The 23025-nt window shown below is 48.1% G+C and overlaps 9 protein-coding genes across 9 annotated transcripts; 5 read left to right on the top strand and 4 right to left on the bottom strand.

Moving 5' to 3' along the window:
- Nucleotides 1-352: 352 nt before the first annotated feature.
- On the bottom strand, nucleotides 353-1768 carry ABOM_007177 (putative integral membrane protein; the record flags this gene model as incomplete). Its single annotated transcript, XM_022534306.1, has 5 exons — nucleotides 353-765; nucleotides 832-899; nucleotides 960-1333; nucleotides 1407-1511; nucleotides 1571-1768. The coding sequence occupies 5 exons, from the start codon at nucleotides 1766-1768 to the stop codon at nucleotides 353-355; spliced, it is 1158 nt and encodes a 385-aa protein (XP_022387323.1).
- A 4714-nt stretch (nucleotides 1769-6482) lies between these two features.
- ABOM_007176 (rRNA-binding endoribonuclease) lies at nucleotides 6483-7994 on the top strand (the record flags this gene model as incomplete). The annotated part of the gene is made up of 3 exons (XM_022534305.1): nucleotides 6483-6494; nucleotides 6616-7419; nucleotides 7479-7994. The coding sequence occupies 3 exons, from the start codon at nucleotides 6483-6485 to the stop codon at nucleotides 7992-7994; spliced, it is 1332 nt and encodes a 443-aa protein (XP_022387322.1).
- A 372-nt stretch (nucleotides 7995-8366) lies between these two features.
- ABOM_007175 (H/ACA ribonucleoprotein complex subunit NOP10) lies at nucleotides 8367-8778 on the bottom strand (the record flags this gene model as incomplete). Its single annotated transcript, XM_022534304.1, has 4 exons — nucleotides 8367-8389; nucleotides 8449-8528; nucleotides 8581-8669; nucleotides 8767-8778. The coding sequence occupies 4 exons, from the start codon at nucleotides 8776-8778 to the stop codon at nucleotides 8367-8369; spliced, it is 204 nt and encodes a 67-aa protein (XP_022387325.1).
- Nucleotides 8779-9516: 738 nt separating this feature from the next.
- Nucleotides 9517-10947, top strand: sen2 (tRNA splicing endonuclease subunit SEN2; the record flags this gene model as incomplete). The annotated part of the gene is made up of 1 exon (XM_022534303.1): nucleotides 9517-10947. The coding sequence occupies one exon, from the start codon at nucleotides 9517-9519 to the stop codon at nucleotides 10945-10947; it is 1431 nt and encodes a 476-aa protein (XP_022387324.1).
- Nucleotides 10948-11341: 394 nt separating this feature from the next.
- ABOM_007173 (chromatin-binding protein RAD9) lies at nucleotides 11342-15737 on the top strand (the record flags this gene model as incomplete). Its single annotated transcript, XM_022534302.1, has 2 exons — nucleotides 11342-11401; nucleotides 11463-15737. The coding sequence occupies 2 exons, from the start codon at nucleotides 11342-11344 to the stop codon at nucleotides 15735-15737; spliced, it is 4335 nt and encodes a 1444-aa protein (XP_022387301.1).
- A 362-nt stretch (nucleotides 15738-16099) lies between these two features.
- On the bottom strand, nucleotides 16100-16927 carry ABOM_007172 (mitochondrial 54S ribosomal protein bL27m; the record flags this gene model as incomplete). Its single annotated transcript, XM_022534301.1, has 1 exon — nucleotides 16100-16927. The coding sequence occupies one exon, from the start codon at nucleotides 16925-16927 to the stop codon at nucleotides 16100-16102; it is 828 nt and encodes a 275-aa protein (XP_022387326.1).
- A 1318-nt stretch (nucleotides 16928-18245) lies between these two features.
- On the top strand, nucleotides 18246-19827 carry ABOM_007171 (scramblase family protein; the record flags this gene model as incomplete). The annotated part of the gene is made up of 3 exons (XM_022534300.1): nucleotides 18246-18460; nucleotides 18528-18699; nucleotides 18754-19827. The coding sequence occupies 3 exons, from the start codon at nucleotides 18246-18248 to the stop codon at nucleotides 19825-19827; spliced, it is 1461 nt and encodes a 486-aa protein (XP_022387328.1).
- A 575-nt stretch (nucleotides 19828-20402) lies between these two features.
- Nucleotides 20403-20997, top strand: ABOM_007170 (E2 ubiquitin-conjugating protein UBC7; the record flags this gene model as incomplete). The annotated part of the gene is made up of 2 exons (XM_022534299.1): nucleotides 20403-20649; nucleotides 20744-20997. The coding sequence occupies 2 exons, from the start codon at nucleotides 20403-20405 to the stop codon at nucleotides 20995-20997; spliced, it is 501 nt and encodes a 166-aa protein (XP_022387327.1).
- Nucleotides 20998-21295: 298 nt separating this feature from the next.
- ABOM_007169 (putative meiosis-specific topoisomerase Spo11) lies at nucleotides 21296-22826 on the bottom strand (the record flags this gene model as incomplete). The annotated part of the gene is made up of 7 exons (XM_022534298.1): nucleotides 21296-21775; nucleotides 21826-21897; nucleotides 21948-22028; nucleotides 22089-22175; nucleotides 22249-22357; nucleotides 22405-22471; nucleotides 22535-22826. 7 exons carry the CDS (start codon nucleotides 22824-22826, stop codon nucleotides 21296-21298), a joined length of 1188 nt encoding a protein of 395 aa, XP_022387281.1.
- Between the last annotated feature and the right edge of the window lie 199 nt (nucleotides 22827-23025).

The raw sequence follows: 23025 nt of genomic DNA, 5'->3' as shown, positions 1-23025 counted from the left end.
ATGCAATGTCTCGGGATACTAAATGTATTTTTCTTTCTTTTACTTACCTCGAATAAATCTCTACGCAATCCATTGCCCATTCAAGACATGTTTTGTATGTTGCTCAGTGTTCTATTAATGATTTGGTAAACTTGTATATATACAAAAGGAACGATATAGAGCAACACACGGCTAAGAATAGACATAATAGAGTATAAAAAGAGCAAGCGATATCAAAACGCCTGCGACAAGAAGGAAGAATCGTAAGAGAGAGAAAAGCACAAACGAATGGGATATCTCTATAAAACGCCTCTTCCTCGCGTTGAGAAACAAAGTTCCACAATCTCCCCATGGCTCCTCCACGAAAGCCCCATCATCGTGAAATGGCTGATCCTACTGCGGTCTGCACCTTTTCAGAATCATCTTCCATACTCTTCGTTTCCTTGAGCACGAACTTCTCCTTGCTGGTGATGTCCGCCCCAGGGACATGTGTTAGAGCCCTCTCTGAGTCGGCGCAGTGGCTCCCGACTTCGAGATCATCCATCGCCGTGATGGTGGTTGAGACTGTCCCTGTCCCTGCTCCACCGCCCCAGTATGTCGGGGGTCGTCCGTGCGAGAATCGCCTGTTACCGTAGCTCCGGCTGTAGCTTCGGTTACGGCTGCTTAGGGTCGATAAGAGATGGGGCACAATGCGGGATACGAGAGGTCGCAGGGTGGGGAGGCAGGCGCAGATGATTCCTACGTTGCATTCGATGGCGGACCAGGAGGCGGCGCCGACGTTGTCAACTGGTATTTTCGTTAGAAATAATGCCCCTTCTCAGTTTACATGTATCTGGTCAGTGGGAGACGTACAGGTTGGATCTGTGGAATCGGCGATCTTTTTAAGGGCGACCAGACGACAGATGCTGGTGATGCATACGCTATGACAGCGGTTAGATCTTGCCGACAAGAAACCAATGATGAAAGATAGGTGGGCTTACAATCCGCCTAGTGCAAAAACAGTGATCAATGCAATCTTCTGTCTCTTGGGAAGATCCAGTTTCGCTAGAGCCGGGATAGGGATGATCAGAATAGCAAGATCGGTGGTGATATGCATCGAGGCATTTGAGAACCACAGCCCTTTGTCATCCAGGCAGTACCCTTCAAGTTTCTTGTCCCAGAATTTTGCCACAGGGATGCAATTGAGAAAGCCACTCAGAACTGCCCAGGATCCGTAGACGCCGAGTATGCCTAACATGACCCAGGTGATGAGGCGCATGCGTCTGGTAGGGAAGACGCGGAAGTACTGCAGAAGGATCGAGGCTTTGGCGCATAAAAGCGCGGCATTATAGAATGGAATAGTAATCCAGAATGCCTGGGACAGAGGTGAGTCATGTCAGCCTTGATGTGATGCGGCTGCTGAAAGCTGCCATTATTTCCATACTCACTTTCATCTGCTTAAGGAGGATGGGTGGCGGGATATCAGCGCCATGCATACCCATTCCATTCAATGCTTCTATAATATAAAAGGCCATGAAGACATAGGAGAATGTCTGGACCGCCACGTTAGCGCTGAGGAACTGTACGTGCGTGTCAGCCAGTGATAACTTACCAGAGCGATCATAACCATATAATCGTTCGACTCCATGCGCTTCATTATGCCGGCACGCGTGTAGACTCGGGCAGAAACAAAGATGGTAGCTAAGCTGGTGAATGCAATGCTGATTGCCATCCCACTCTTGCCTCCAGTGGAAAGATATGACTGATCGTCACCCCGTGGGTGCACGATGTGTTGAATGCTAGTACTCATTGTAGCAATCCACAAAATAACGAATTTTTACAGCCTTGCCTCAGCAGGGGGCAAAAGAAATTAGACAAAAGCCCCGTCAGGATTAGAATCTCAATATATATCTCGAAGGCTAGCAGTTCGTGTGACAACCGAAGTTGCTCAACCATAACACAGGCCCCAATGGCCCTCATGTACGCCGTAGTACTCGGTGGTACATTCAACAGAGGACAGCCCATGGGCAGTTAGCTGAGGAATAGGTTGAAATATAAACGTCACTCAAAACCCAGAAACGGCCAGGATTCATGAGGGATGGAGCCAGATAAAGCATCTTATCCATGGAGATCCTCCTTGTCTCATTTGATTCTCCAGGTTTGCGGGTCTGACGCTAAGGCAGTGACAGGGACTAGGGCTAAAGTCTCATGAGGACAAAGGGGATATCGGAAAGTAAGTAAGGGAGAGATCGAATAAGCTAATCATTAGGAGGAAGTTGCTGTAGTAGCCTTTGACATTAGCACGTCGATAGATAGAGTTTTCTTCTTTTTTCTTATTTGTTTTTTTTTTCTTTTTTTTTTGGTTTTTCATGGCTTGAAGCCTTCGAACTGGGTTATGGGGCTAAGGAGGGCCCCTGCGACATAAGGATAGCGGCGAGTTCCAGCCTTTAGACTCGACCCGACTATAGGTTCAAATGATCGACAGTGACAGTAGCAACTAGCCAAGGAAATAACCCGGTCCAGTCATAAAGGACGTGGATAATGGATCAGCGATGTATCCAAACCTTCCAGAAATGTTCAACGCTGTACATATGCAGTGACAGTCATGATTTGCACAGAAAGAGGTACTTTGTACTCGAGCTTAACCTACGCACCAACAAAGAAAGCAGTCACAGCTGTATGTATGACAATTTCTATCGTGATGTATACAGCAAGCTCCGCCCAGGTCTGAAGGTAGCACGATCGTGGCGACGAACAGGATTCATGCCCTAGGGGGCTGCATCTGGAAATGTCAGGGATAATCTCCTCCCGGCATACCCCAAGCACTACAGTGTAATTTTTTTTATTATTTTTTTTTCTGTTTCGTTTTAATTTTACTCTTTTCCTTTCTGGCTAGTTCTTCCAAGCTTCACACGCTCTAATTGACACAGGCCCTTTCCTGACATCACTGTTCCTCTCTCCCTGAAAAGGGAGCATCCAGTCAGGGTGAGGCTATACTTGGTAGGGTCTTCGAGCAAGGGATGCGTGTAAACCCTTCTTGTTCCCCCTGGACCCAGGAGAGCTTTGCGGTTCTTATTATACTTTTATCTTTTTGAGAAGTCCCGGTGAGCAATGCATCAACTGAAAGGAACTCAAGCCGGGCCAGTTCGAGAGAATACGATAAGTCAAATTTGCTTTTAAAGTAGTTTCTGAGAGGAACGGGTTTCCGCGAGTGACATCGCCACATTGAATAACGCACATGCAGGGGGTTGTAAAGTACCGTACAGCTGGATCTTAACTTCCATATGCAGATGCACGGATAGTCAGAATTAGTCGCCATGCGATTATCATGTCGTTGGTACGATGGGGACGGCGGTGGCCCGTGAGTGTGGAGTGTGCGTCAATGGAGTTGATACCTCACAAATTTTCCCCACACCACAATACTAAAACGAAGAGTTTTCACAATAATATCGTTTCATAATGAGAATTATTCTCAATAATCGGCCACAGAGTTTGCAGTCTTTCATCTCCCGCTTTCATGGACGTGGTTGCGTACTATCGTCCTTAAAAACTTGGATTGCAACTTCGGGCACAACAGTTCAAGTCCGACATTGATAGCGTCAACTCTACTGGGCTAGGAGACCTCTATGATTGGAGGCTTCAAGCGAGGCTCCTCATCTCTTTCAGGTAAGCGTTGGGCTCGTTGAACTTAACGTCGAGGTACGTTGACGTTGACGATCTAGATTTGCTTTATTAGAACTTCAGCGTTTACTCGTGGTACCGAGAATAATGGACTAAGGGGAATGCTTAAAATTGCACTAGAGATTTTGACAGTTGCCAATGAAGTAAAAGCCAATCACAATTATTAGTTCAGAGCAATGGATGGCTGGGATATTATTACGTATCTCTCATGATTCCATCCCCAGTGACACATGTGAGATGTTTGCCCTAATGGATATGGATTGGCTTGATATTACCGACAAAGCTATGAAATCCCATGTAGATGCCTGGTATATCCCAGTCGTATGGAATATAAAAGAATTGGATAATGCAGTGGGGTTAATATGTCACATAATCCGTCTGCAGGAGTCTGTGCGAGACTGTACGAGGCACCCGGTTGCCTGGTTTGGCTATTTTTATATCCACTGGTCAATTGCAGCGTGATATTGTAATTACTCTCTTTTTTTTTTTTTCTTCTAATAATTATTGGATCATTAATCTAAGTCAAACCAAGCAATTCTTAGCCATGTCACGGAAGAACCTGCACGTTGACATAATTGTATTCTTCTCTTCCTTTCTGTTTAATGTCCCTCCGTCAGGTTCCCTGGACACCAATCCAGTCGCGTTCACCATGAGCATCATAGCACCCACCACCTATTTATGCTGAATTCCAATCCTTCAGGAGGCTTGTTCTTCTCCAATGCTGTCGAATTTGCATCTGACCATCTTACTTGTTCATTTTGGGATATTCTTTCTGCTGTGCTACGGAAAGTACCACCGTACCTTCGTAGGCCATGCATGACCAATGGCACTAGTAGCGTAGCGACATGGATGTATATTCATGTACGACTAAGTATGCAGGATGCAGTACTACCTGTGGCCTGACTTTGGAGACCTTATTATCGGTTGGTCCTTGGTCATTTCCTTTCTTGTCCTCTCTTCCATCCCGTTTGGCCTACCCGTCGGAGGTGACCCATGCAAATGTGGTAACATAGAAGATCCATGAGCTACGCTAATATATGCTGAAGAAAGGGCTGATGGGAGTTCAGGTGGCACGACTTGCCATACGGTATGTACTGCACCCTGGAAATTCGGATTATGCTTCATTCCTTGAAGGACACGATCTTCCAATGCGTACCATCAGTTGCCAAAAAGATTGAGAGATACTTCTGGCGTTCGGTTCATGCTCAGGTCCCAATATCGTGCTGTGAGATTTTTACTGCAATGGAGTAGAATGCAGGGGTTCTATTGATTGCTTATCCCGCAGGGCCATCGATCTGGATTATCCGAATCTCAAATGGCTTTTTAGTTGACTTTTATCACCTCCGGACTGCAGGTATTATTATATACATACCACTGTCGCAGTATGGGACAGCCAAGGGGAGCAGTTTTTTGCTGGTCTGATCTGATGTAGGTCTTGTTTCGTCCTGAAATTCTACCAATAACGAGGCAAGCGATTATATTTCATGGTTCCGTTAACTGGATGTATTGTATGGCATGATCCGACTCTACTTGATGGGCCAAGCCTTTCATCCATGATGGGTTACGGGAAGTCCAATTCACTGGAGGAGAGAACGTGGTTGTTTGCTTCCCAAGAGAAAAGAGAGAGAAGGTGGAGATGGGGAAAAGGAACTAGAAAAAAAATAACATATTTTTTCGCCCTGTCGGCTGAACTCGCTACGTCCTGCCTAGTTTTATTTTATTTTATTTTATATATATATACATAAATAATTTTTTTGAAAAAAAAAAAAAAACCTTTTCCGCATGCAGATTGAGGCATTATCGAGATTCTTTGTGACTGGCGCGCTATCGAGAAGGTTACATATAGTCGACGCCAATTACGAGGATCAACGCCTCCCTCCACATCGATTGAACCCTGGCCTAACCGGTGACCAGAGTACGTTAGTGTTTGCCATTTTATGTACATACATAGTTACATTCCGAGGTTGGATCTATAACTACTCGTGAGTCTTGGGGATACACAATGGCAACTTTATCTAAACCGGATATAGATTCTTTTCTACCTGTCAATTTCCCCCGTCGTCACTGATCGATTGCATGTTTACATGAATACTCGTCGATTCATTGACTAGATTTTGTCCAAGATACCAGCTCAGCCATGATCTGATCGATCCACCGAACGGTCCAGATCAAGGGTCAGCCAGAAACAAAGATCCCCGTCGTACTTTTTCTTTGTTGATGGCCGATCAGCTCCCATCAGGTCCACGCTAGTTCATATACCTGGTGATCTTCAGGCGAGCCTAACGGTTGCGCCGATAGATTTGGATCTGAGTTTAGCTACTCAGAACCTGTACCGGGCCGAGTAGTAATAGTATCCTGATGTTGCTTTCACGCAATGGGCTTGCTTTGTTGTTGTGTACATCGTGAAGCCGTCCGTGACATGTCAAGTATGGCGGTATGGGGACGAATGATCCATGTCTCAACCTGCATGATGCATTATCTCCGAAGGATGTTATTTCTGCAGAGATTTGTACGAGTTCAACTTTTTCTATTTTTCTTTATTTGTCTTTTTTTTTTTTTTTTTTTGAAACTTTTTTGTCTTTTTTCTGGGGACAGCGGATATGCAGTGTACTACGTCGTAATCCATTTGACCTGTACGGAGTACGCAGCCGAACTCAATGTTTTGGTAAATTTCATACTGTGCAGTACTACTACTAGTAGGTACAAACGAGTCCCTACCTGGTACATACATACCTTGTACAGTATACCGTACCTCCTACCTACTACTTCTACTGGTACTCTTTAAGTACTACTAAGTCCTTGCTGCTGTTAGGTATTGTACTGTCCTGTAATCGGTGGACCCAATGATGTCGGCCGTTGATGAACCCGCGCTAAGATAAGGATAGCGCACAGACCAGCTAAAATTCCAGCGAAATCAAATCAATTCACCCACTTTGGCGGCGCCGTTTGGGACCAACTGACCACAGCATCCTCTAGATCTCATTCGCGCGTGCTATTCTCTCCATCGCTGGAAGATTAGTATACCAGATCACCAAAATGGCGGATACGACATCGCCGCCCAAGCCCGTCCACACCATCGTCCTTGATGCAGGCCCTATCTTGAAGAATACCCCGCCGCTATCCACCCTTCTCGCACAATGCGAGGAACTTCTTATTACCCCATCGGTGGTCAGTGAAATTCGCGATCCCGATGCCCGACTCAGAGTGGAGACTATGTATCTGCCTTTCTTAAAACAACGGACTCCGACCCCGAAGAGTGTCAGTGTATTGAGCGAATTCGCCAAGAAGACTGGCGATAGGGCCGTTTTGAGTAGAACTGATATTGAAGTTCTGGCGCTTGCATATGAAATAGAGTGTGAAAGGAACGGTGGCGATTGGCGGCTGCGCAGTGTCCCAGGACAGAAACAGGTGAATGGCAAGCCACCCGCCAAGGAGGAAGTAAAAAAGCCCGAGACGGCGGATGAGTCTGGCCAGATTGAGCAGAAGACCGAAAGTCCTGAAGTTGATGCAAGTGCGGAGGATCTGGAGAACACGGCTCTAGAGAAACCGAATGAGAAGTCACAGGATGAAGCCACCGTTGCTGAAGAAGCCAAGCCAACCGAACCATCAAACCCCCAAGAGCCTCAGGAAGAGGACGACGAAGCTGCTGACTCGGATGGCGGAGAATGGATCACCCCTTCAAATCTGAAGAAGAAACAAGCCCGCGACGAGGGTATCTCTGCGTCGGCGACACCGGAGCCCAAGATTATGCAAGTTGCGACGATGACGACTGATTTTGCGGTAAGCGAATCCTGTTTTCCATGTATGTCACCTACACATCGTGGCTGACTATAATTTAGTGCCAAAACGTGTTACTCCAGATGAATTTGAACCTACTTTCGACGACAACATTACAAAGAATTCGCCATCTTAAGTCCTTCATTAAACGCTGCCACGCTTGTTTCTTCACGACCAAGGACATGAACAAGCAATTTTGCCCACGGTGCGGAAAAGACACCCTCACTCGTGTCTCTTGCACTACCGATGCCAATGGGCAATTCAAGATGCATCTGAAGAAAAACATGCAATGGAACAACCGAGGAAACGTATTTAGTATTCCCAAGCCCACCCACGGAAGCTCTAGTGGAAAGTGGAAAGGAGGCGGGGGTAAAGGCGGCTGGGGAACCGATCTTATTCTCGCAGAAGATCAAAAAGAATATGTCAGAGCTACCGCCGAGGAAAGCCGAAGACTTCGGAAGGAACGGGACCTTATGGACGAGGACTATCTCCCTGGAATTCTGACTGGAGAGAGAAACAAGCACGGTGGTCGGATCAAAGTTGGCGCTGGTAAGAGTGTGAATTCGAGGAAGCGGTAATTATCCCCCGCTGTACTTTTTGCATGGATATTGGACTGGAGTTTGGCAAAAAAAAAAAAAACAGTTCTACGATTACTTGTCTTTTCCTACGCTGCATGGGTTATGACGATAACCGATTTGTGACGGTTCATAGAGCACATAGGGCATATATAAGGGTATAGATAAAAGTGGATCTTCTCTATACGAGAGGCCGGACTATTATGACCGAATATGAGCAACACTTTTTGGAATCCCTCATGCAAGTGGTAGGCATTAAAGAGTCCCTCCGAAAACTTCTCATTTAGATGTCCGCACGTAACACCATTCGCCAAAAGAACATGATTTTCAAACAGCACCTATGAAACAACCTGGTTTATCCCATGATTTCGCACTCTACAGCTCGGAAGTTTGCAAATCTGATAATAGAAGTTAGCCGTTGATTCAAGCTGACCCTCGGGAGCGAGCGTTTACGTACCCTTCTGCTGGGTCAGGAGGAGACCATATCTTCTCTTCAGGGTCACACGGTGACGGGAGTACTTGTCATCGGGCGAGAAGCTTTCCTGTTATTAACCATTGTATCTTCAATATCAACCGAATGAACCCTTACCGAGCAGGGTGAGCGCTCTTGGTAACCTTTCCCTCAGGGGTGACTTTCTTGAGGGTATACACCCGCTTTCCCTCAGCGTCCAGAGTGTACTATTAAAGATCGTATTAGCTCCTGCTGGACGTGCTCGAACTCCAATGATCATCTATCGCAGGGTGATGTAGGGGCGCTGCATTTGTGGGAACGTACCATAAGATGCATCCTAGTGAAACAGTGGTCAGCGAAGTTCATGCCAATCGGGGGTTGTAAATTTCTAACTTACTTTGATAATGTTGTTTTAGTCGGTTACTGGTGAGGAAGTACGGGTGCTGGAAAGAAAGTCGCTGTCCATGAAGTCCGCCCGCAATCATCAAAACCCAATTTTTTTCGCCGGACCGTGATGCGCACGGGCCACTCAATGTGCTTAGTCATCAAGGCCTTTATTAGGCGGTTCTCAATCAGAACTTTTTCTTTTCTCTCTCATAAACCACCAGATTTGACCTTAGGGCAAAAACAAGAGAATTGGGATGATGATGAGCATCCATCGTGACGTCGCAATATGACGATGTTTGGATATCTCTTGCTACTCGTCAATTGTATTTAGTTATTCACGGCTCTTGGTTACAGCCTGTCCGTGACCTCGTCACAGGACTGGGAGCACCCAGAAAAATTTTTTTTCTGGTAAGCAAATGCAGCTTCAGTCAGAAGAAAGACTTGCAGTTGATCTCCGGTGATGACACCAATATACCTAAACCTAGGCAATGGCACCTTGATTTCTTCGCTGTTGTCGATGAAGTGGTTTAATTGACTACAACGGTATCTGAGGAGAACAATCTACGTCGAATCTTTTGCATAGTCTCGTAAAGAAGGGTTCCATGCTGACTCTTCCCTTATGTAGTATACTATCAATACAACTATCTTTTTTCTGTTACATTAGTTATGACTTCTCAATCCAATCCAATGTCTGCCTCCGAGGCTGCAGCTGCCGCTGCGAAGTCCGAGCCCACAAACAAGAATGCCTCCCAAGGTCATCCTGGCCGGTTCTCTAGGCCCAACTACAGACAAATTCATCGTTTCCCTCTTCCCATCAGTGTGCATCCTCTGCCTCCTCTAATACCACATAACCCTCTGTCCATTGTCAGCGTGTTGCTCTCGTATTTGACATACTTGATTGCTCCCCCGCACCATGAAGTCTACTCGGCTTACTTTGACTCCGAGACATCATCCGTTCATGTTACAGATGCCAAAGCCATCCGAGCGTTGTGGGAGATGGGCTTTTTTGGTAAAGGAAATCTGAGTCGAAGTGAGCCTAGCTGGTTGGAACGGGAGAAGAAGAGGAGAGGGTTGCTCGGTGGCGTTACCAGTGAAGAGGTTACACGCCAGCGGAGAACCGAGCGTCGCGAGTTGAAATTAGAGAGGGCAAGGATGGAGAAGCTGGCTATCGAACAGAGACTTGTGGCGGAAGCTGCCGCGAGGGAAGCCAGCGACACATCAATTGATCAGTCGGCTCTGCCACCATCCGCAGATGGTGTCACTAATGGTAAACCTGCTACAGAGAAGTTTTCCCTGAGGAAAGCTAGGGAGGCCAAATTGTCTGGGTCACAACGCTCAGTAGCACAAACGGAGGGAACCGATACACCCGACACCCCTGATATCTCTACCTCCAGCGGGAGTAAAACTGTGCGGTTCTCTCCGGTCGTTCAAGCAAAGGAGTTTGTTTCTGATTCGAGTGTCGTGCGTGCGCCCGATTCGGCAATTGACGAACACGGAATGGAGGATAAGCCTTCACTGAACAATGAGGAGCACCTTCAACTGTCTAACGAGGAGGCTTTCTTTCTGGTATACGGGCTTGGCGCTCTACAGATCGTGGATGGCAAACGAAATGCTGTTCTGGCCCCTCCCTCTCTACTGTCTCAGTTCTGTCAGCATTCGTACTGCCCTCCTCGTGATCCTTCAGCCGATTTAGAACCAGACGACCCTTTCATGATATCCTACATTGTGTATCACCACTTTCGGTCCCTTGGATGGGTTGTGCGCTCCGGAGTGAAATTCGGAGTGGATTACCTCCTCTACAATCGCGGGCCTGTCTTCTCGCATGCAGAATTTGCCGTTGTGGTCATACCATCATTTGTGCACCCTCACTGGTCCGAGAATGAGGAGAGGAAGGCTCATTGTGCTAGGAAACAGGCGCGCAGCTGGTGGTGGCTCCATTGCGTTAACCGAGTGCAAGCCCAGGTGAAGAAGAGCCTGGTGGTCTGCTACGTGGAAGTCCCACCACCCATGTCCGGAGAAACCAATGTACCTTCAGAGGATATTGGCGCTCTTCTTGCTCGTTATACAGTACGAGAGATGTTGATCAGGCGATGGGTGCCAAACCGGACTCGGGACTAGTGAGGTACCCTCTTTTTGTGTACATGTATTATACAACTCAGCTATCTTCAGTTCTATCTGAGAATGGCCAGTTTCCTTCATCCGAACGGTAACCGGAGGAACTTACTAGCGGCCATGTAACATTCTGTAAATGAATTTACACTGATATCCGCCATGTACATAAAAGTAACACACCAATAAAGCATCCACTGCGTGACCCCAAAACCGAACTAGTCCTATAGCGGCAATATTATCTGGTCACGTGAACGACGCGTTTCGCGCTCTTTTGGTTCCGGAGGTCGAGAACATCTTGTTAGTATTACCCTGGCATGTGAAGGTGAGGGGCGCATTTGGAGCTTTCAGACGATGAGTTACCGCCAATATCGTGTCTAATAATCTACTGGCTGAAGGAATCATGGAGACCCAGGATGACAGTATCGATATCCCACAGTTGCAACGCGTCGCGTTGGGACGAGTGAGTGGTCACACTGGTGGCGCTGTTGATCTCGATTGCTCTAACACCAATCATCTGCTAGGAGCCTGCACCATCCCAGTCGTTAATACCCGGGTCCGAGCTTGCCAGGCATATTTCCCAGGATAGCGTTGTCATCCACAAGCATTACTCTCAGATCTCTAATGGTCGTCAGTCATCTACTGGCCAAGAGGTCTCTCGGATATCCCCGTCGAGTCATCCCGAGTCGCCCTCTCAGGAAGAGAATGCTCAAAGCTTGACAAACGCTGCTCGATTATCCATTGAACAAAGAAGACAGGACCCTGCCGCTGGGTTGCAACTCTTTAAGAAGATGAGCTCTGCAGACACGGTACCTTCCGACACCCAAGTCATCTCGCAGTCGGTTTATGACAACCTTATAAGACAGAACCAGGAAGCTGCCGATATTGAGTCGGACAATAATCTTGCCGATAATGCAACTTTGAGGACGCTACACGAGGGCGATATTGGCCATGTGGATCTGCTGGCTGGGCTTGACGGGTCAAACACCGATGTGACCAATGGTGATGATAACGAGGATCAGAGCAGTTGCAAGCTCGGCGAGTCATCTCCCATGCAGTATCAGCCGAATCTCTTTCCCGAGTCCCAGCGCTTTGTGTTGAAGACTCCGGCGACAGCAGTGAAAACAGGGAGTGTCGATGACCTTGCTTCGGTGACCCCCACAGCGTCGAGGAACCCTCTTGCGACGGAGCTTGAATCAAGCGGTGGTATCATGGCACTAAGCCAGGTGTTCAAAGCAACCCAAGCCCCTTCCTCTCCCCTTGTCCATGGCCAACAATTGGATCCGATGTCTGACCGACCTTCACCTAATCTGCCTATTCAAAATCGTTCGCTTGCCACAGCTCTGTCCTCACCGTTAAATAACGTTGCGGCAACCTTTCCCCGGGATTCCTCAGAGCCATATCCCAATTATATCACCATGCAAGAATCACAAGCGCTGAGGGATATAATTTCACGGGAGAGAATGACGCGCTCTGCAGACCATATATACTCGGAAGATCAAAGTGACTGCGAATTTGACAAAGAACCCAGCTTTGTGGAGCGCATAAGGCGACAGAGAAACATCGATGAGAAAACCAGGGGACAGTTGGCCAGTCTTTCAGCTCCCCCAAGACCAGCAAGCCGCAAGAACTCAGATAAAATGAGCAAGTCACCTAGCAGACAGCCGGACCAGCGAGACAGGGCAGATGCAGTCAGATCTGCTACGCCCACACTTGAGCACCAAGAAAACGTTGCTGCAGGCGCAATCAGCGAAGAAGAGACGGAACAGGAGGATGAGGTTTCCCAACGGATGTGTCGGTCTCAAGACCCAAATCCTTCGACCGAGGAGGATAAAGAAAACCATCATGATCCCTCTACAACCCCGCTGGCTGCCGCGACCAATGCACATGATCGCTTGTCTCAGGCGCTTGCTCTTGATGGAGTCCCACCCCCTAACCGCAGAAGGTCACTGCAAGACGCTGCAGAGTCCCAATTACCTCCTCATGGTGCTGACGACGAACAGCTGGATGGTACCAGCAGGTCATCCCAAGTTTATATAGTGAAGGACTCTCAACGGTCTCCAGGTCCCCAGGATGAGGAAAATCATGAAATGAATAATGCAAATATGTGGGACGAGAACCAGGCCCAGGCTTCCGGCTCACACATTTGCACAAAGCATTCTCCAGAGAAGCTTGTGTCTCCGGCGAAACAACTCCGTATACAGTCAACTCCTCCCTCAGCATCCCAAAGAAGTCGAGTCTCGTTTCAACTCGATAATGACCATGTAGTGGCTCGATCCAGGTCGAACTCGACCAGCTCACATGGTTCCCACGAACATCCACTGAGAAAATCCATTGTCCAGGAGACTAGTCTAATGCAATCTAGCAATTCAACTGTGCATAAATCTATAGAACTAGGCGACAAAGCGCCGGCGTCTGATATCAAGGAGAAGTCATCTTCGATGCCCTCTCGCGTGGCTGAAACACCTGTTCAACGTCCCAAGAGCTTTGGCGATGTGATGCCAGCGACAGCTATTCCAGAAACGAGCCCGAATCGATTCTTTAATCAAGGCTGGGCAGGTGACGCGAATAATGAAACAATGGATCAAGAGGACGACGACCTCCCTCCTCTTTACTCGTCCACACATGAACGAGGATATCATTCCCAACCAGTCAATTCAAATAGCTCGTCGCCAGTGAAGAGCTTCTATAACTCCAAAATCCTATCTAGCCCAAGTGGAAGACAACGTAGGGCACTGACAGAGATTGCAGCTGATGCTTCGCCTCAAATTGGGACCGGAAACTTCGATGTTGATATTAACATCTTATCCACCGACGATCGGGAGTTTAGATCTGCTGTTGCACTGTCTCCAGTTCCACCAAGAAAGAGACGACGTGGAAATGATGGGCAAAATGTCTTCGCCTCTGACCCAGTGCTTCCTATTACACCCCGTACCGCCACTTATTTTGCTCCCCCAAAGGAGAACGAAACAATGCCGGCCCGGGACTTTCAGCCCGAACAATCAGTGACTACGCCTAAGGGAGGGTTTGAGAAACGATCACGACCTTCCAGGAGAGCGGGAACAGTATGGGACGTTGATGATTCTCCCCACTATCATGTTTCCCGGAAGGAGCGTGCGCGGCTGTTCGGTCTTCCTCGTATTCTCGAGCAGAAGGCCAAGGAAGCTCTTCAGTCTGAGGGGAGTACTAATGCGCGGCTTGTCGCTGATCAAAACTGTTCAGAAGCCACATCACTCCCCACGGAACAACATGTTGAAGTTTCTCGAGACAAGCCATCAGAGGACCTTGTCGAAAACAACACCGCTAGAGAGGACTCGGTCATTGATGGCAATACCGAAATCGCACTAAATCAGGTTCTTGCAGCCTGGAGCGGGACAAAACGTGCATTTTATCCTGCAACCTGTTTTGGAAGACCTCTGGGGACTCCGCAGTCCCGTTATTTAGTCAAATTCGAAGACAGTGCTCCCGTTGAAGTTCCCATTGGAGCTGTCAAACGGCTCGAGCTACGGGTCGGAGATGCTGTGAAGGTCGATATGCCCAATGTGCCAAAGGTGACTCACATTATCCGAGGGTTTGAGGGTAAATTGAGCATAGAAGATCTTGAAAACGAGGCATCCAATGGCATTATCCGTATGACAGATGTATACGGCTTTTCAACTGTCGTTTTAGGACAAAAGCAGCGCAAAAGCCTTACACGTGAAGGGCTTGCAGTTCCTGAGAATAATGTCAAAGTTCCAATCTCCCGCATATACCTAGATACTATCCTCTGGAACCAACTCAAAGATCGAACATATAGCTACAGCTCTGTACATACACAGTCAGAGAGTAGACTTCAAACCCCGTCCGATCGACACACCACGCCTGCTTCACCCAGCACTCGGTTATCCCGCAGTATCCGTTATTCAAACGGTATATTTGCTGGAATGGTGTTTGCCGTGTCTTATGGGGAGAATGATGAATCAAAGACTCGGATTACGCGGATGATATTGGATAATGATGGACGCATTCTCCATGATGGCTTCAATGAGCTGTTTGATCTACCTTCAAGCCGTCCAGCTGTTACGCCATCGAAATCACCAACTCCAGCCACGAGCAACAACCAGTTCCGTCTTACAGGCGGCGCCGAAGATGTGGGCTTTGCCTGCTTGATAGCTGACAAGCATTCTCGCCGGCCAAAGTACATGCAGGCACTAGCTCTCAACCTTCCTTGCCTCTCGGACCGCTGGATAGAGGACTGCATAGCTCAACGCCAGGTTATAGATTGGGAGATGTATTTGCTTCCCGCGGGGGAATCATCTTATCTCCACGGAGCGACGAAATCAAGATTATTGCATCCTTATCCTGCTATGCAAGCACGACTACCTGAAACCATTGCTGCGCGGCCTAATCTATTGCATGGGCAATCGGTCCTAGTCGTGATGGGCCGCGGGAAAGCTGATGAAGAGCGAAGAAAAGCGTATCTCTTTTTGACATATGCATTAGGTGCTTCCAAAGTCGAACGTGTACCTGATATCAAGTCAGCTCGGGCGGTCCTTGACCAGGGTGCAACTGGAACTGGATGTGAATGGGATTGGATCTACGTGGATAATGATGAAAAAGCCTCCGCCATAGCCACAATCCTTGGAGCCTCTACCCCTGGCAGCCCAAAGGCTTATCCCGCCCAGAGGTCAAGAAAGCGAAAAAGAAATGAATTAACCGAGTCAATAAGTGGCAGTGATCTCGGTCTGAACACCAATGTCAGGATTGTGGGTAACGAATTTGTCTGTCAAAGCTTGATCCTGGGGAGGTTGATTGATTAACAGTTTCGGTCAATATACCTCTGATCTTCGGTGGTTTCATGATTTATACTTACTGTTTGGAAAGGATTATAGACTTGACGAGGAAATGCAACTTTGTTAAGGGCTTAATCTCATGGCATTTATAATAGCAGTTATACCCCAGTGTGTCTGCGGCACTTGTTTTGGATAAGGTCTTAATGAATTTGGCTCCAATTGCTTTACATATCTCAAGAGTGACTCCTATACATAATACATTGAATAACGATTTAGTGGAAGTAGACATTTCTCTATAGTACAAAAGCACCTTTAAGCCCGATACCGTGTGACACCATTCGGGATATACGAAGACATAGGATAACGTGCGAAGTGTTGGCTATGATCATTTAGCGGCCACCCTTGCCCTTCTTTGAAGCCTTCTTCTTGTTCTTGAGACTCTTCATCTGGGCAGCCCGCTCGGCCCTAGCCTGTCTCTTCCTCCATGCCAACCAACGATTCTTGGGGCTGTACGGCTTCGCTGTAATCCCGGCCTTCTCAGCTGCTCGACCAATCTGCCAGTTCGCCTCACGGTACATATAACCTGGACGCAGCTGGGAGCCTGACTCGGCATTCACAGCCTCCACGCTGGACACCATAGTACCATTGTCAATAGTGGCAACAAGATCCGACTGTCCAGCAATCGGCGTAGGGGTGTCATCGATGCGAGGGACAGCGACCCTATTCAGTTTCCGTCTGGTCGGGGCATTCCGAGGCGTAGGCAATTTGCCGTCCTTCTCAAAGCAGACGCCGATGTACTTCCGGTCAGGGTGCCGTTCAGGATCCAAGTAATATCTCACATAGCCTGCCTCGGTGGCATAGATGGTATGATCCCTGCCCAGTGAGCAATTCTCGCCTGGAAACCATTTCGTTCCACGCTGACGGAAAATGATACAACCCGGAACGACGTATTCGCCGGTAGTACGTTTCGCACCAAGACGCTTTCCCGCAGGGTCACGGGAATGTCGATTCGCCGTACCCTGGGTGGCGTGGGAGGCATGGCGGACTTGAGAGAAGGGGAGGAGGCGGTTCAAGAATGGTGTCGATGCGGAGGTGTTGGTTCGTGAGAGTACTGACGATGGTGGTGGTGGTCGGGAGATTGGCTGTGATGAGCGGAGCGTCGGCACAATCGCTCTCTCCAGCACCCGGAGGGGTGCCAGTAGTCTTTGTTGTAGCATGTTGATTAGCAAGGGACGGGCGACTCCCCAATGTTCCTGGATGTTGGACGGAGTTGCTCGCGGTTTCCTATGGTGACTTTTTCTCGGCGGCCAACCTGGGTCTTGGCAGGTCACGTGTGTTTGCGAAAGTTGGCTTCATTGCATACAAATCACACAAGTTACTTTGAACAGTGACATGTTGCTTACATTGGGTAAGGCATACTATCGCTTTAGCCAATAACCTCGGAGGCTCGTATATCTGGCTCTACTTGCAATGCTGCAGTTCTGGATCCGGACCCTTGGAGCTTTGCTCCTCCTGGCCTCCGTGGCCCACGCTCAGTTCCAGTTCTTTGAGCATATGTTTGGCGGCGGACGTCAAGAACATCAGCAGCAAGCCGCTCAAAATGAGCCCAGTGATAGCTCACGATATCAGCACATGTGGGAATCAGGTACTTGATCACGACACCTCGCGCGCTATTCCATACTCTCTAGATAATGACTAATATGTTCCACGCTTACAGCTCAATGCGACAAGTATCTATGTCCCGGCACACTTGCTTGCGTCCATTTTCCTCATCATTGCCCATGCGCACACCCCGACAACGAAGATAAGATCGAACTTGGTGAAGGAAGTGCTGTCTGCATCTCGAAGGGAGGATTTCAACCCGGCGAAGCGGCGCGCAAGATTGAGTTGGCTCGGAAGGGTGTCTTGTGATTCTTAACTTGGTATACGCAATTGGACTAAGTTTATCTTTTTTTTTCAATATTTCATTCTTTGTGATATCAGTTCAAGTTGGTTATGATGCAAGGCGCGCGAGGTGATTTGGTGTCTTAACACAATATCCATAGATTGTATAGCATATGTAAACTCTCATCGGTGCTTACAGTGAGGATGATAACGCCGGAATTGGCTGGTAAAAGTTACATGGTGTTGTATTTTCCAACGAAAATACTAGTAATCCCGTTGCTCCTATCCCCTTGCCTATAGAGGTAGATGTCATCTTTCTGCTTGATTCTGCCCCTCCTTATCTCCGCTTAACTCCATTGACAAGTTCGTCATGGTCTCCGCCTGCTGCATCTTTCCAATATCTCAACAACATCCCGCTACTATCTATTACGGTCCTCTGCAGAACTAGTCGCGCTTTACTCTGAGCCAACCTACTATATACTAGCTGTTACCTTTACCCCAGACATGTGGAGTGCTAGACTCCAACTACAGCCGGTACGTTGGCTTAAAGCCCCCGGCCGAGCGCTGTCAAGTTCATTCACCAGAGGACGAGTTAGCTCTCGTGGCCCCCGAAATTCGATACGAAGGCCAGAGCCCATAAAAAGGGGCGATATGCCCTCACAACAACCGGAACCACTGAGTTCAGCGGCGAATGATGCCAGTTCCCCAAATCCGAACTATGACCCCACCCACAACACTCTGCTCTCCCCTGTTCATATACCAGAAGATCCTCGTGGAGTATTAAAGGAAAACCACCCTGCAATAGGCATATTGGCAAATTCTGGCCTAGTTGTGCAGCGGCAACTGGAGCTCATGAATGTTATGATGTGAGTGTTCCGGCCTACGAAAGCGTCAGAAATCTACCGGCTAACTTGGCGCTCTTTTTTTCCGTAGTGGGTTTGAGCAAGCCAACAAGTATGTAATTATGGATGCGAATGGGCATCATATCGGGTACATGGCGGAGCAAGAGCGAGGAATGACCAACATGATGGCTCGACAGTGGTTCCGAACCCATAGGAGTTTTGTGACGCACGTTTTTGACAGGCAAGAGAATGAAGTTCTGCGCGTGAGCCTTGAAAAATACCCTCCTCGCTTTCAGTGTGGCGCTGACATTAGCTAGTTTCACCGACCATTTTCATGGATTAATTCCCGTATCCGCGTATACGACCCTCTCGATGTTGCTAGAAGTGCCTACTCCTCTTCGACCTCTCTACAAAACATTCAGTCGGGCTCGCTTATCCAGGCCACAGGGGATTCCAATGCCCGGGTGTCGCCACTAGGGCTGGATGACATGCGCGTGATCGGCGAGGCCCAGCAGCAGTGGGCACCATTACGGCGGAAATACAACCTATTCATCTACCATCACTCCCCGGACCGCGCGACGGATATGGGCACCGTCTCCCGGCCTCTTCAGCAGTCCGGTCTGTCCAACGCTCAGGAGATGCAATTAACTCAAACGGCAAATGGTGGTCAAGCTATGGGCGAATTCGGTCAATTCGCCTACGTTGATGAGCCTTTCTTGTCGTGGGATTTTTCCCTTCGCTCAGCCAATGATCAGCTCGTCGGATCCGTTAACCGTAACTTTGCTGGTTTCGCTCGCGAACTCTTCACAGATACTGGTGTATATGCTTTACGAATGGACTCGGCTGCCTTTAGCCCTGAACAGGTACCTGCACAAAACAACGCTGTTACTGGCATGACGCTCGACCAGCGCGCAGTCATGTTGGCTACTGCAGTAAGCATCGACTTCGACTACTTTAGTCGTCATAGTGGTACTGGTGGGTTTGGTTTCATGCCTATCTGGATTCCTGGTATGGGCGGAGAGGCTGCCGCTGGTGGTGCCGCTGCCGGCGAAGCTGGGGCTGTGGGTGAAGCGGCTGCAGGAACTCTCGGCCGGGCCGGTGCAGCTGGAGGACTAGCTGAGGGTGCTGCTGCAGGTGCTGCCGGTGCTGGAGCAATAGCCGGATATGATGCGATGTCTCGAGGCGTGATGGGAGAGCATCAGTCGCAGTCCGCTCCATTAGATCAACAAGCGCTTCCAAAAGACCAGCAGTCACCTGCCTCCGGCCAAACAGGCCCCTATGGAGATGTTTGGGCAGATGAACCGCAAGATCCTTGGGCCCAGAGTCAAGAGGATCCATGGGCGGCAGACGATGCCGACGCAGGAGACGGTGATGATTATGATTGGTTTTAATCGTGTTTTACGAGGCGTTTACTCCAAAGCGGCGGGTTACAAGTTTACGGGAGTTACATATGAGAAGCGCTTTTTGCTTGGTATAGAGAAATACATTTGTATTATAATTAGGACATGGACACTATCTCTCTTTTTTTTTCTGTTTTTTCACATCTTGAAAGTTGATGTAGCAATGCCGATCAATGCAAGCATAAATGCGGGCCGAGCCCTCGGTGATAAGCAGCGGCAATAACATATGCGGCCTGGGGCATCAACCATCCTTTTCCTTCTGTCCAGTGGCAACTTCATTTTCCTCTTGTCTATCTACTACCGCGTTGAGGTTGGAACCGGAACGATTTTTATCGCTTCATATTACTACCGCGGCTTATCCAAGCAGAAAAGAGCAAAAATTCTATGAGTTATCTTCAGTTGATAGCCTTCACTATTTAAGACCGCACTTCAACCCCACTCCGTTGTCTCCGCAAAACCGCCTCACTACGAATAATACAACGCTAAATAATTCATTAATCTCCGAAATCACGTTCTTCTTCTTTCCCTTTATATTCACATTCTTGCAACAGGACTAGAGAGCAATAATGTCTACTGTCGCGCAAAAACGTCTTTTCCATGAGTACAAGAACCTCTCCACCAACCCACCAGACGGCATCACCGCCGGCCCGGTCACTGAAGATGACATGTTCCACTGGGAAGCCCTGATTGAGGGTCCACAAGGCACGCCTTTTGAAGGCGGCGTTTTTGCTGCCGAGTTGAAGTTTCCAAAAGATTATCCGTTGAGTCCGCCGACAATGAAGTTTGTAGGTGGAGGCGTTTGGCATCCTAACGGTAATTTCCCCTGTTCTTATCTATGATGGCCGGGGGGCTGGGTGCTTAAAAGGAGGCTTGGAGCTTTGGCTGATTATATCTTGTGACTGGACAGTGTATCCCAATGGAACCGTGTGTATCTCCATTCTTCATCCTCCCGGCGATGACCCGAACCACTATGAGCATGCGTCGGAGCGGTGGTCACCTATTCAGAGCGTCGAGAAGATTCTTATCTCTGTCATGAGTATGCTTGCTGAGCCAAATGACGAGAGTCCTGCCAATGTTGAGGCGGCTAAAATGTGGAGAGAACGGAGGAGTGACTATGAGCGCAAGGTTCGTGATGAGGTACGGAAGGGCTTGGGACTGTAGGGGTGTTCTCCGATTCTCAGGGTTGGAATATGATGGAGAGGCGTGGTACCTCTTTAATTGTGCCGAGCTTGTGCTTGTAGTAATTGCTCGCTGGTGAGCAGCATAGCTTGGTATGGATGCATGCATCTATCTTTGGTTAGTGGTGGGGCCATGGCGTTTATGGTACATCATTACTGTTCAAGGCGCTTCTATCGGGGCCTGTTTTCGCTCTTTTGTTATTCTTGCAGGTCTTCTTCGGCAGAGCTGATAGAAAGTAAATAGCTTGTTTGAATTATACATATATATGGGTAATGTCGTACTAATCATCCAGTGGAGAGAAACCCGCCATCTTTTGGTCAATCCATCCTTCCAGTCCTCCATCCCAATCATAAAGTATCTCGATTTCAGCTTTCAGGTTCAGCATGAGCATTTGTTGCAGCTCCGTGCGCCATTCCAGTTCGGGTCCTTCGGCTGCCCATACAGGGTTGTTCGACAGCATGGTCATGATCTTCTTTCTGTCTCTCGCTGTCAATCTAATCAAAGCCCCGTCGTCGTTGCTCGGCGCTCCAGATACGACATCTGACGTTCGGAGGCCTAGCCACCAGAGACAAGGAATGTTCAACGTTCCATTCTGGTTCGTATGTGCCATTGAGCCGTACTTGTATGTTGACATAATAGCCATGCCGTCGGGATCGCTGTCAACTAGACCATAGAAAGGTAGGGTTTTGTCTGATCTACGGCTTTTATCATGTATTTTTCGTAGGAAGGCTCTAGTTGAGAGGTCTGGGTAGCCTTTGCCCTAGTCATTGTTGATTACTGACCCAGTTATTCAGATTAAGGAGGGTTTACAGTGATGAGAATCCCTTTTCCTGCGGCCGCTCTAGTATGATAATTACTTCTTGCAAGTCGACGGTATATGGCCTGTGTACTAGATGAGCATTCGTAACGAGATAACAGGGCAATGGTAGCACCTCTTTCTCGATGATCAAGACCCAGTTAGCATCTGAGATGTCAATTTCACCGTTGTCTTGTGAATTTGGTACCAGACAGTCCTATCCAGGTTAGTTGGGACTTTTGACATAGGGAGCGGAGTACTCCTCAGATCTATATACCTTGTCAGGTAATCTAACATCCATTATCTGCCCAGATTTAGTTAGAAGGCAACAATAGCCCGTCACAAGTCCTTTTGCGGCTGCTTCCTGTTACATTGCCCAAGGCGTCAGACCGACAGGGTCAATTCAAGTGTAGTCATCGTAAAGGAAGCTCACATACAATATTCAATGCGGATCTGTCAACTCCAATGGTGTAGGCCAGATCGTCAACAATTGCGTCAACAATCTTCTGTGTCCCAAAGCAGACTGGGTCACTGTAATATATGTCTCTGCTTAGGCATCAGAAGTTGCGGAAAGCTCGGTGCGAATCGCAGACCTTTTGGAAACTACTAAACCTGTATCAATAGCATCTGCAATGACTGCAAGAACCCGAAAGACAGCAGCTATTGTCACAAAGATCAGTACAAGGACCCTTGATAGTGTCGTCAATGAAATGATGTATATACTAAATTTCCATGCTTCGAAGGCGTTTGCGCCGGGCCACGAATAGATGATATAAGTATCTGCTCCGTTGCTTTCAAGAGCTCTATTTGTGGAACTAATGAACAGTGATACGTTCCTTGATCTTCGTTTGAGTGTTATGGTTGGTCGGCCTCCTGGTGTGGATAGTTCGTCAAGGGCAGATGCCAGAGTCTCGTTGATGTATTGCTTGACCCGGCGCAGGGAAGTTGACATATGGTTGTCCTGAGGAGTATCGTGCAGAAGGCCTAATTCCATGTGCTCTAAAGCGTCTTCCATGGGATGCAAAGAATGATCGAATATGTGAGAATGGATGTTCAGTAATACAAGACACCATACTAGGCACAATATAGCAACATAATCATGTTGCAATTCGTCGCAACAGAACCACTCAGTGCAGTTCTGAGCAGATTGGTTATTTCTAGAGTTTCTACGGAAAAGTGAAAATAGAGCAAGACACGCAGATGTGTACACAGTA

The sequence above is a fragment of the Aspergillus bombycis genome, assembly GCF_001792695.1.
Source record: "Aspergillus bombycis strain NRRL26010 chromosome Unknown contig00068, whole genome shotgun sequence".
Lineage (NCBI taxonomy): Eukaryota > Fungi > Ascomycota > Eurotiomycetes > Eurotiales > Aspergillaceae > Aspergillus > Aspergillus bombycis.
Note: the sequence above shows the minus strand (reverse complement) of the source record. Positions and strands in the feature narration are given on the sequence as shown.